Raw genomic sequence first — 13280 nt, forward strand, 5'->3', positions numbered from 1 at the left:
CCACAACCACGGCCGGGGCCTGCTAAGAGCATCAGCCCTCACAGGCTTAGTTAATGAGGAGAGAAAGTGAGACAGTGGTGAAAGGTTGTGGGTGAGAGACAGAAGATCTGTTTGTTTCAACAGCACACTCTGGAAAGGAGATATGGCTGACGGCCCCTTTCAGCCTTGGAATTCAGATCGGCTGTACATTTACATTTTAGGCATTTAGCAGACGCTCTTATCCAGAGCGACTTAAAGTTAGTGAGTGCATACATTTTCATACTACATAAACTGCTTGCTCAAAGTAAAATTAAAAATGACACATCAGCAGATCAAGCACATCCAGAAGCTAACATATACAATATTCTTTGCTCCATCTGATCTCACTACACAAACAATCGAGTTCCCCCTTCCTGTGGCTCCTTTGTGAGATAAGTCAAGAATAACAACAGAAACCCATAACCCTGTAGGTGTTCTCACCAATGTGTCTTTCTGGTTGGACTGGGGAGCATCTCACCCTACCTAGGACAAGTCTAAGTCGACAGACAGAACAGCACCACATGAGGAGGGGGATTTATTAACTAAACAGCTCTTCTCCCGGAATTATGGCCTTAAGTCAAGTATGAAACTACATATCAGCCCTGAACTCCCTCACTTAGAATAGAAACAAACTGTTAAAAATAGCTTTAACCGTGTAATCAATGATGAAGTGAAGTAATTAAGAAACAAAAAATATCCTCCAAATGTAATTGAAGGGGCACCATATCTTGGCTCTGCAGCAAATTCATGGGTTTATTTTTATCATTCGGGGCATGAAGTCTACTGGCTGTGAAAGAATCAAATATCCATGATTAGAATACAAAAAAGCAATGAAATGTACTTTGACAGCCTAAAAGCCAGGCTCACAAAGACGCCATTAAAAGCCTCATTAGCCTAAAGGGTTGTCAGTTGGGTGGCCTCCACACAAATAACTCAATTGGAAAATGCAATCAGCCCTCCAGTTGATAAAAAAGTCTAAAAATACAAAACAATGCAACACTTTAAAGAACCAATGCAGCTGTTTTTATCTCAATATCAAATCATTTCTGGGTAACAATTAAGTACCTTATTGTAATAGTTTTTCATTAAAATGCTCAAAAAGAAACAAAAATAGCTTTTTTTAGCATCAAAACGGATTGCCGCGTTCAAAACAGCTAGGAACTTGGATCTTGGAACTCGGAAATCTCAAACTTCAGTGCATTCAAGACAACTAGGAACTCTGCAAAAAACTAGCTCCAACTTGGAAAAATCGTCATCCAACTCAGAATTCCAAGTCGGAAACTCTGGAATATTTCTAGAGCTCCAACTTTCCGACTAGAGGATCACTGACATCATGATTTGGCCTAGTTTTTTTCAGAGTTCGCAGTTGTATTGAAAGCACCATATTTCTCACGCAATAATTTTGCTAGGACTGTCTGGGAGTAGTCTGAGCGGGGAGGGGAAAACTGAAAACTAGCTGTTATTGGCAGCAAGGTTTAACTCTCTTTGTTATAGGTCTATTAACTAATTTACCGCCTGGTGATGTCACCAGGCAAGCTGAAGCTCCACCCATGCTGTCACATCTCCTCCCGTTGCTCCCCTCCGGCGCTCTGATTCGCCAGTCTACTGAGCCACCGGTCTGAGCGCACCACCTCGGCAACACCGGAATGGAAACCCAACGCACCCTAATCACCTCCAGCGCACCTGCACCTCATCATCTCATCACCACCCCTATAAAGCCCTGGACTGTTCAGTGTTGTGTTGTGTGTGATTGTTAGTGTCTTGTCGTGTACTTGCTCTTTGTTGTTCTCTTGCTCAGTGTTAAGTAAACCTTTACATTGTTGATTCCTGCGTCTGCGTCCTGCCTCTTCGTATCCTCAGTACTCGTCACACATGCAAAATCTGCCGAATAGAAGGTCCTGTGTAGATTGTATGTTTAACCAGAAACTATCAGGAAATAAGACTGATCTATTTTTTCACATTTTTACAGTGTTTTTTAAAATTGTTATTATTATTTCATTTTTTATATGGGGTAGATCAGCTTTAATATTGCAGATAGATTGTAACTTCCATCAATGTAATTGTCTGCATCACTTCCAATCCCCCATATGCTTTTTTTCTTGTAAATATATATATATATATATATATATATATACATACATACATACACATACAGTGGGGAGAACAAGTATTTGATACACTGCCGATTTTGCAGGTTTTCCTACTTACAAAGCATGTAGAGGTCTGTAATTTTTATCATAGGTACACTTCAACTGTGAGGGACGGAATCAAAAAATCCAGAAAATAAAACAAAAAAAATCCAAAAAAATAAGAAAAATCCAAAAATCCAGAAAATCACATTGTATGATTTTTAAGTAATTATTTTGCATTTTATTGCATGACATAAGTATTTGATACATCAGAAAAGCAGAACTTAATATTTGGTACAGAAACCTTTGTTTGCAATTACAGAGATCATACGTTTCCTGTAGGTCTTGACCAGGTTTGCACACACTGCAGCAGGGATTTTGGCCCACTCCTTCATACAGATCTTCTCCAGATCCTTCAGGTTTCGGGGCTGTCGCTGGGCAATATGGACTTTCAGCTCCCTCCAAAGATTTTCTATTGGGTTCAGGTCTGGAGACTGGCTAGGCCACTCTAGGACCTTGAGATGCTTCTTACGGAGCCACTCCTTAGTTGCCCTGGCTGTGTGTTTTGGGTCGTTGTCATGCTGGAAGACCCAGCCAAGACCCATCTTCAATGCTCTTACTGAGGGAAGGAGGTTGTTGGCCAAGATCTCGCGATACATGGCCCCATCCATCCTCCCCTCAATACGGTGCAGTCGTCCTGTCCCCTTTGCAGAAAAGCATCCCCAAAGAATGATGTTTCCACATCCATGCTTCACGGTTGGGATGGTGTTCTTGGGGTTGTACTCATCCTTCTTCTTCCTCCAAACACGGCGAGTGGAGTTTAGACCAAAAAGCTCTATTTTTGTGTCTCATCAGACCACATGACCTTCTCCCATTCCTCCTCTGGATCATCCAGATGGTCATTGGCAAACTTCAGACGGGCCTGGACATGCGCTGGCTTGAGCAGGGGGACCTTGCGTGCGCTGCAGGATTTTAAGCCATGACGGCGTAGTGTGTTACTAATGGTTTTCTTTGAGACTGTGGTCCCAGCTCTCTTCAGGTCATTGACCAGGTCCTGACGTGTAGTTCTGGGCTGATCCCTCACCTTCATTATGATCATTGATGCCCCACGAGGTGAGATCTTGCATGGAGCCCCAGACCGAGGGTGATTGACCGTCATCATGAACTTCTTCCATTTTCTAATAATTGCTCCAACAGTTGTTGCCTTCTCACCAAGCTGCTTGCCTATTGTCCTGTAGCCCATCCCAGCCTTGTGCAGGTCTACAATTTTATCCCTGATGTCCTTACACAGCTCTCTGGTCTTGGCCATTGTGGAGAGGTTGGAGTCTGTTTGATTGAGTGTGTGGACAGGTGTCTTTTATACAGGTAACGAGTTCAAACAGGTGCAGTTAATACAGGTAATGAGTGGAGAACAGGAGGGCTTCTTAAAGAAAAACTAACAGGTCTGTGAGAGCCGGAATTCTTACTGGTTGGTAGGTGATCAAATACTTATGTCATGCAATAAAATGCAAATTAATTACTTAAAAATCATACAATGTGATTTTCTGGATTTTTGTTTTAGATTCCGTCTCTCACAGTTGAAGTGTACCTATGATACATTTTACAATAATTATATTTTGTTTGTTTTTACCCCTGAACTTCCTCTACCCTCAACCTTAACCTCTCCGATCATTTTCATGATGTCCATCCGGTTTGCTTCTATATGCCATATCTTTCTAACTGTGCTCTTTCACAAAAGCTCCCAACCTACAACCTATATACTTATTATGGACACAGTATGTCTTACATAGTTATCTTGTTGTTATTAGTTGTTGTTAGTTATTAGTCCCATCCTTCAGCTCAATTCAACACCTCCCATCAATCTCTTAACACCATCCATATTGGATTTATATTTGCCATATATTTTTCAACTGTACTGCGATGTTTCACAAAAGTTCTGAACCCTTCTATTCTCATAGTTTCTACAGATTGTAAATTGAAAATAAACATTTTTGCTAAAAGTATTATTATATTATTGATCGACTGACTATGACTTTTCAGATCACCCAGTAGTGCTATCTGCAGGGTTAGCTCCAGATAAATATTGCAATCCTTTAGCCATTCCTGGACCTATGACCGAAAACAAGCTACAAATGGACAGTACCAAAACAAATGATCTAATGATTCTGTCTCTTCGTAGCAAAATCTGCAGAGCTGGGAAGATTGTATCCCCCATATAAATAACATTCTATTGGTAGCAAGAATTTTGTATAATAATTTAAATTGAAAATTTATACGTTTTGAATCCGGCATCGTTTTGCTTATCAGTTCATAAACACTATGCAATGGAATCGGTACGTCAAAAATCTCTTCCCAACTATTTTGCAATCTATATGGGATGGCTGTCAATCCTTTGGTCCTTAAATGAAACTGGTATACTTTTTTATTTATCACAATTTTCTTTCACCAATTATGGTCTTTAATGTAAGGCCGACAGACAAGTTCCTTACTTTTTCCCCCTTCCACTTTCCTCTTCCATTTTTGCGGTAATGCTGCAATTATTTGGTTGTAATTTTGGGTAGAGCAGACATTTCCATATGTTTTTGTTAGCTCCACCAGTCCTACCTATGATATAATTTACGAAGATTATACCTTTTTTAAACATTCTTTCAAAAAATTAATGTTTTTTTTTAATCAATTAGTATATTTTAGTTTAACCACAATATTTGTTGCATTATTTGTTCTGTCGTTTCTGGAGCATTAAATTGAAATTCCAACCAACTTTCTATGGCTTGTTTTAGAAATAGTGATATTTGGGAGATGATTTCCTTTTCAAATAACTGAAAGTGAGATGTTGTAATCTGAATAAAGGGAAAAAGGCCATTCTTGAACATGGGGTGAGACAATCTTACTAATTTGCTAGAGAACCAGTTCGGATTTAAGTATAACTTTTTTATGACTGAAGCTTTTAGTGATAGGTCTAATGCTTTAATATTTAATAATTTCTGTCCTCCGAATTCATATTCATTATATAAATAGGCACATTTAATTTTGTCTGGCTTGCCATTCCAAATAAAATGGAATATATTTTTTTCTCATATAATTTAAAAAACTGTTCGCTAGGCGTAGGCAAGACCATAAGCAAATAGGTAAACTGGGATAATACTAAAGCGTTAATCAGGGTGATTTTTCCACAAATAGACAGGTATTTACCTTTCCATGGTAGCAAGATCTTATCTATTTTTGCTAACTTTCTATTAAAACATATTGGAGTGAGATCATTTATTTCATTTGGGATATGTATTCCGAGTATATCCACATCACCATCAGACCGTTTTATTGGTAAACTACAGTACATGGTAATGTAATTTTTTTTATTTTTTAGTGATCCAATACGTAATATAGTACATTTATCATAATTTGGTTGTAATCCAGAGAGGTTAGAAAATGTGTCTAGATCCTCTATGAGGCTTTGGAGTGATTCAAGTTGTGGATTTAAAATAAAACATGAATCATCAGCATACAATGACACCTTTGTTTTTAAGCCCTGGATTTCTAATCCCTTGATATTATTGTTGGATCTGATTTGAATAACTAACATTTCGATGTCCATAATAAATAGATATGCCGATAGTGGACAACCTTGTTTTACTCCTCTTGACAATTTAAAACTTTCTGAGAAATAGCCATTATTTACTATTTTACACCTAGGGTTACTTTACATTCTTTTAACCCATTTTATAAGAGATTCTCCAAAACTGAAATGGTCCAGGCATTTATATATAAACTGCAGTCGTACTTTATCAAATGCCTTTTCAAAGTCTGCTATGAATAGTAGGCCTGGCTTCCCAGATGTTTCATAGTGTTCTATTGTTTCATAGTGTTCTATTGTTTCATAGTGTTCTATTGTTTCATAGTGTACTATTGTTTCATAGTGTTCTAGTGTTTCATAGTGTTCTAGTGTTTCATAGTGTACTATTGTTTCATAATGTACTATTGTTTCATAGTGTTCTATTGTTTCAGTGTTCTATTGTTTCATAGTGTTCTATTGTTTCATAGTGTTCTATTGTTTCATAGTGTTCTATTGTTTCATAGTGTTCTATTGTTTCATAGTGTTCTATTGTTTCACAGTGTTCTATTGTTTCACAGTGTTCTATTGTTTCACAGTGTTCTATTGTTTCATAGTGTTCTATTGTTTCATAGTGTACTATTGTTTCAGTGTTCTATTGTTTCATAGTGTTCTATTGTTTCATAGTGTTCTATTGTTTCATAGTGTTCTATTGTTTCATAGTGTTCTATTGTTTCATAGTGTTCTATTGTTTCATAGTGTTCTATTGTTTCATAGTGTACTATTGTTTCATAGTGTACTATTGTTTCATAGTGTACTATTGTTTCATAGTGTTCTATTGTTTCCAGTACTTGCCTTATATTATCTCCAATGTATCGTCCATGTAAAAAACCTGTCTGATTAGAATGAATAATGTCCGACAATACCTTTTGAATTCTATGCGCTATACATTTTGCTAGGATTTTTGCATCACAACACTGAAGTGTAAGGTGCCTCCAATTTTTTCTAATGGTCTGGATCTTTATATTTTCCACTTGTATCCTGTTTCAGTAATAATGAGATCAGACCTTCTTCTTGAGTGTCAGATAATCTACCATTTACATAGGAGTGGTTAAAACATGCTAATAACGGTCCTCTGAGTATATCAAAAAAAGGTTTGTTATACCTCGCCTGGTATGCCATCCAACCCTGGAGTTTTCCCGGACTTTTGCAGTGTTAGTTTCATCAGCTGTTGTACAATATAATACAAAACACATGAGAAAGAAAATGAGTTTTAACTGCACTGGACCTTTAAGTCAACAATGCAATGCTTACGGCGTGAATGATTACGACTGCCAATGGGTCCTAATTTGGTGTGTGCATGTGTGTCCTCCTACTATTACACATTTTATTGATAAGCACTGGAAGTGCACAGCCTAAAGATAAATGGTTAAAGTTGTCATTAAAATATATAAAACCAATGATGTATGTAAGTAAGACATGTAAGCATGTGCTTTCTGAGTGAAAACCAAACAGTATACACTTACCCTTTCTGATAACCAGGTGGCGAATCGCATCTCTGCATGTCTGGCAGACATATCAGTGTGGATGACAGAATCACCACCTCAAGCTGAACCTCGGCAAGACGGAGCTGATCTTCCTCCCCGGGGAAGGACTGCCCGTTCCATGATCTCGCCATCACGGTTGACAACTCCGTTGTGTCCTCCTCCCAGAGTGCAAAGAGCCTTGGCGTGACCCTGGACAACACCCTGTCGTTCTCCGCTAACATCAAGGCGGTGATCCGATCCTGTAGGTTCATGCTCTACAACATTCGCAGAGTACGACCCTGCCTTACACAGGAAGCGGCACAGGTCCTAATCCAGGCACTTGTCATCTCCCGTCTGGATTACTGCAACTCGCTGTTGGCTGGGCTCCCTGCCTGTGCCATTAAACCCCTACAACTCATCCAGAACGCCGCAGCCCGTCTGGTGTTCAACCTTCCCAAGTTCTCTCACGTCACCCCGCTCCTCTGCACACTCCACTGGCTTCCAGTTGAAGCTCGCATCTGCTACAAGACCATGGTGCTTGCCTACGGAGCTGTGAGGGGAACGGCACCTCCGTACCTTCAGGCTCTGATCAGTCCCTACACCCAAACGAGGGCATTGCGTTCATCCACCTCTGGCCTGCTGGCCCCCCTACCTCTGCGAAGCACAGTTCCCGCTCAGCCCAGTCAAAACTGTTCGCTGCTCTGGTACCCCAACGGTGGAACAAGCTCCCTCACGACGCCAGGACTGCGGAGTCACTCACCACCTTCTGGAGACACTTGAAACCCCACCTCTTTAAGGAATACCTGGGATAGGATCAAGTAATCCTTCTACCCCCCCTTACCCCACCCCCCAAAAACATTTGTAAAGTGGTTATCCCACTGGCTATAAGGTGAATGCACCAATTTGTAAGTCGCTCTGGATAAGAGCGTCTGCTAAATGACGAAAATGTAAATGTAAATGTATCAAATAACTAAGAAAGAGCATCAGTTCGCGAGCCATGTAGAAATCCAGTCCACATTTTACCCTCTAGAAAATTGCCAGCTCCCACACTACTCCGTGGCAGTATTCAATACAGTAGGTTCCCGTTCAATAAAGTCCATTCCTCGACACTGTTCAATAAGCGAAGGGACTGTTCGATAGCTCCGCTCCGTGTTTTCTGCTCATCCACTGAACCCTAACCCTCTCTCTCTCTGTCAGCTTCTCATTCCGTCTCAATATGCCTCAAGATGGCGGCCAATGCGGGATCAATGTTTCAATATTGGAAACGCTTTGATTTACAACTACTGCAGGTCAGTCTTTTCTACTTTGAGTTGCTTCGTACAATTTCTTTTTTTTTTGCTAAGTTCGCTGCGTTGACAATATGTTTTGGGTTCGAATGGCTTTTCTGTCGGTATTTCGATCCGCTTGTAGAGAGACCTATTTTCGCATTGATGAAAGTGGCTTTCTCGCTGATCAGAAATTGATCCTCTTTGTTCAATTCCCATCGATCGGCTGGTGCCCTGGCGATGGCGTGGGGGGGTAACGTCGTTACAGCATAAAAACACAATTCTGGGTCCGGAGCAGACCATAATATCCCCCAGAAATACACGCATGTCTCCTTGTCAACTTTTTAGCATGAAGTAGCTAGGCAGCTAACTGCTTGTTAGCTTGGTATGGAGCTTGGGTTTGTTGGTCTTTGGAGAAAAAACATGAAGTGCGTCTACGATGGTGGCGCTGTGTTATCAGTGATGTCCTCTGGAGCTGTCAGATCAGACCCAAACGCTTAGACAAGTTTGAGTTTGACGGTAACTTTCTAGCCCAATAGATTTGAACACATTCGGCTGCATTTGAGTGATAACTGACCTAACTAGCTAGTTGTTTTTGCTAACATAGCTAAAGCTAGGTTGTGTTGTTGTCGACTCGGATAAGTTGCAGCACAGCAGTTCCGTCCAGGCAGCAGCTTGCTAAACCCTTATTACGCGCTCTTCTCATCTGGCATTATATTACATTTTTAACGAACACAAAAACATTAGTGTTGCAAATTGTATCGGTATGCAAGACCGGTGCCACATGTGGCTTACTTACTAGCAATCTACGTTATATTTGTGGCATAACATGAATTCTTTTTTAGTCAGGAAGGTTCTCAATTTGGTTGGGGGTGGAAATGCACCATGTTGGGAGGAAAGAAACAGCCGATTTGTTTGTAGTAGGGGAAGAATGAATATATCTATGACTGTAAGTCGCTTTGGATAAAAGCGTCTGCTAAATGACTTATTATTATTATTATTATTATCACGTTCAATAGGGCTGTAGTCTAAATGTGTGCTTGGCCATATGCTGACTATGCTGCACTCATGCGCTATAATCAAGGCTCATCTCCGTTTATCCAAATGTATTTGATCCCTTCTGCTGTTGCCTGTGATTCATCTACAGATGAAATTATTTCAGTAACTTGCATCCTCCCTCCCTTTCCGTCCTCTTTTTTATTTTTTTCTCCCTCTTTGAAGTGGAGTGTCCACATTTGTCTGGGATCTGGCTTTTGATACATTGACTGCCAGCGCAGTGCACTGCACTGCACAGCCAGGACATGAAATATGCATCACACAAGTTTGTGATAAGGCCCTGGGTAAATATGGCAAAGGCCCATCAGAAGCTGTTAGTCAGGACAGTGAATCTGGTTGCGTGCAGAGCAGAGGCCAGCAGGCCTATCTGGAGGAGAGGAACCAGCCAGAGCTGTGTGCTCTCAGAACGTTCACTGGCTATTATTGATGACATCTTATTTACTGGCCCTCGCACTGTGCTTCCTGCTCCCACTGTGCTTCCTGCTCCCACTGTGCTGCCTGCTCCCACTGTGCTGCCTGCTCCCACTGTGCTGCCTGCTCCCAATGTGCTGCCTTCCAAGGAGAATCTCTGATCATCACGGCCTGTCTGTCTGTACTCAGGCTTGTCAGTTGTTTGCAAACTTGTTAGCTGCCTCCCTTTGATCAGAAAATGGTGCTTATAGTGGTGGATTCTGCCAGAGGAGTCATGCCCATAGGGGGCACAGGTGCACCCTCAGATCTGTCCTGTAAAAAATAAAATAAAAGCCACCTAGCAATTTTCTGAAGTTGGCTTTAGCTAGCCTATTTAGGTTCCCAATCTCCCACTAGCTGCCAAGAAGCCATTTCAGGCTGTCAATCAAGTTATCCACACCCGTCACTGTATATATATTTTCTGTTGTATTTTTGACTTTATGTTTTGTTTACCCCATATGTAACTATGTGTTGTTGTTTTTTATCACACTGCTTTGCTTTATCTTGGCCAGGTCGCAGTTGTAAATGAGAACTTGTTCTCAACTGGCTTACCTGGTTAAATAAAGGTGAACAAATAAATAAAAACTATTATAGCAGCCATCTTGTCTGAGTATCTTAGGTGGCAGACTTAAGGTTGGTAGACTAGAAAAGATAAATGTACTGAATAAGACTTGCATTCCTTTAAATCTTTTACCCAGATTTTAGCAGAGATTCAGAGAATCATATTTTGTTTATTTAAAAAAAGAACCACCCGTCAGAATACAGATGGCTCAAGAATTATGCTTAAATATGCAGAAAAATATACATTTTTTTTTTTACATTGCAATATGATTATGGCTCTAGATTGCAGGAAAAATGTGTTTCGGGTGTTTGAAAAATTCAAAATTCTCCAACTTACGGACGGGGGGGCACCTCCGAACCTCTCCCCAGCCATCCTCACATACTTTGTGCCCCCTCAGGGTTTTTGGGTGCATGACTCCCCTGTGTGCTGCTGCATTACATTGGGTAGTTTTTTTGGGGTCATATATTCTGTAACAGCAGCACAACCGAACCAACATCAATAGCTGTTGCGTGTGTCCAGGGCTTAAATAGCAGCCTGCCTGTTTATGGCCATTAAAACCTCATTTGATCTGTGGCACTTTTTATTCCCTCAATGAGAAACAGCTACTGGACAAAGAGTGCTTTGAGCTGTTAGTTAGTCTGTCTCTGGCTCCCCGGGATAGAGAGTACTTTGAGCTGTTAGTTAGTCTGTCTCTGGCTCCCCGGGTTAGGGTTAGAGAGTGCTTTGAGCTGTTAGTTAGTCTTGTCTCTGGCTCCCCGGGATAGAGAGTGCTTTAAGCTGTTAGTTAGTCTGTCTCTGGCTCCCTGGGATAGATAGTGCTTTGAGCTGTTAGTTAGTCTGTCTCTGGCTCCCTGGGATAGAGAGTGCTTTGAGCTGTTAGTTAGTCTGTCTCTGGCTCCCTGGGATAGAGAGTGCTTTGAGCTGTTAGTTAGTCTGTCTCTGGCTCCCTGGGATAGAGAGTGCTTTGAGCTGTTAGTTAGTCTGTCTCTGGCTCCCTGGGATGGAGAGTGCTTTGAGCTGTTAGTTAGTCTGTCTCTGGCTCCCTGGGATAGAGAGTGCTTTAAGCTGTTAGTTAGTCTGTCTCTGGCTCCCTGGGATAGATAGTGCTTTGAGCTGTTAGTTAGTCTGTCTCTGGCTCCCCGGGATAGAGAGTGCTTTGAGCTGTTAGTTAGTCTGTCTCTGGCTCCCTGGGATAGAGAGTGCTTTGAGCTGTTAGTTAGTCTGTCTCTGGCTCCCCGGGATAGAGAGTGCTTTGAGCTGTTAGTTAGTCTGTCTCTGGCTCCCCGGGATAGAGAGTGCTTTGAGCTGTTAGCTAGTCTGTCTCTGGCTCCCTGGGATAGAGAGTGCTTTGAGCTGTTAGTTAGTCTGTCTCTGGCTCCCTGGGATAGAGAGTGCTTTGAGCTGTTAGTTAGTCTGTCTCTGGCTCCCTGGGATAGAGAGTGCTTTGAGCTGTTAGTTAGTCTGTCTCTGGCTCCCTGAGATAGAGAGTGCTTTGAGCTGTTAGTTAGTCTGTCTCTGGCTCCCTGGGATAGAGAGTGCTTTGAGCTGTTAGTTAGTCTGTCTCTGGCTCCCTGGGATAGAGAGTGCTTTGAGCTGTTAGTTAGTCTGTCTCTGGCTCCCTGGGATAGAGAGTGCTTTGAGCTGTCTGGCTCCCTGGGATAGAGAGTGCTTTGAGCTGTTAGTTAGTCTGTCTCTGGCTCCCTGGGATAGAGAGTGCTTTGAGCTGTTAGTTAGTCTGTCTCTGGCTCCCTGGGATAGAGAGTGCTTTGAGCTGTTAGTTAGTCTGTCTCTGGCTCCCTGGGATAGAGAGTGCTTTGAGCTGTTAGTTAGTCTGTCTCTGGCTCCCTGGGATAGAGAGTGCTTTGAGCTGTTAGTTAGTCTGTCTCTGGCTCCCTGGGATAGAGAGTGCTTTGAGCTGTTAGTTAGTCTGTCTCTGGCTCCCTGGGATAGAGAGTGCTTTGAGCTGTTAGTTAGTCTGTCTCTGGCTCCCTGGGATAGAGAGTGCTCTGAGCCTTTAGTGTCTCTCTCTCCCAGGTTTTTATGACTCTAAATGGTAGTGTTACTACGTCTGCAATTCTTTTAGTCGAGATCTCACTGGAAAATAGATGGTGACAATGAATACAGATGGAGAAGGTTTTAACACCCCTAATGCCAGTCCATTACAGCTACGTTAGTTAGTTTCTTTACAAGGCATCATCTTTTCCCAGGCGTTTTTTAACGGTGTGGCCAGGCATCATGTATTTGTTCCTACCGGAGATGCCTCGAAGTGAGACAGAGTGGTGATGCCTCGAAGTGAGACAGGGTGGTGATGCCTCGAAGTGAGACAGAGTGGTGATGCCTCGAAGTGAGACAGAGTGGTGATGCCTCGAAGTGAGACAGGGTGGTGATGCCTCGAAGTGAGACAGGGTGGTGATGCCTCGAAGTGAGACAGAGTGGTGATGCCTCGAAGTGAGACAGAGTGGTGATGCCTCGAAGTGAGACAGGGTGGTGATGCCTCGAAGTGAGACAGGGTGGTGATGCCTCGAAGTGAGACAGAGTGGTGATGCCTCGAAGTGAGACAGGGTGGTGATGCCTCGAAGTGAGACAGGGTGGTGATGCCTCGAAGTGAGACAGAGTGGTGATGCCTCGAAGTGAGACAGAGTGGTGATGCCTCGAAGTGAGACAGGGTGGAGATGCCTCGAAGTGAGACAGAGTGGTGATGCCTCAAATATACCCAATATGGTACCT

General features: G+C 42.1%; 1 protein-coding gene across 5 annotated transcripts in view; it reads left to right on the forward strand.

Moving 5' to 3' along the window:
• Window positions 1–8368: 8368 nt before the first annotated feature.
• Window positions 8369–13280, forward strand: part of LOC121567671 (protein CASP) — a 159557-nt gene continuing 154645 nt past the window's right edge. For 4 of the 5 annotated variants that reach the window (XR_006001147.2, XM_041877873.2, XM_041877874.2 and 1 more), the window contains exon 1: window positions 8369–8509. Coding sequence is in view for 4 of the 5 variants with exons in the window: in XM_041877873.2 (XP_041733807.2) it covers window positions 8447–8509 (63 nt within the window). In the remaining variant the exon portion in view is untranslated. The remainder of the gene's footprint in view (window positions 8510–13280) is intronic. The other variant, XM_041877876.2, reaches the window with a different exon arrangement.

Source organism: Coregonus clupeaformis, chromosome 6 (assembly GCF_020615455.1).
Source record: "Coregonus clupeaformis isolate EN_2021a chromosome 6, ASM2061545v1, whole genome shotgun sequence".
Classification (NCBI taxonomy): domain Eukaryota; kingdom Metazoa; phylum Chordata; class Actinopteri; order Salmoniformes; family Salmonidae; genus Coregonus; species Coregonus clupeaformis.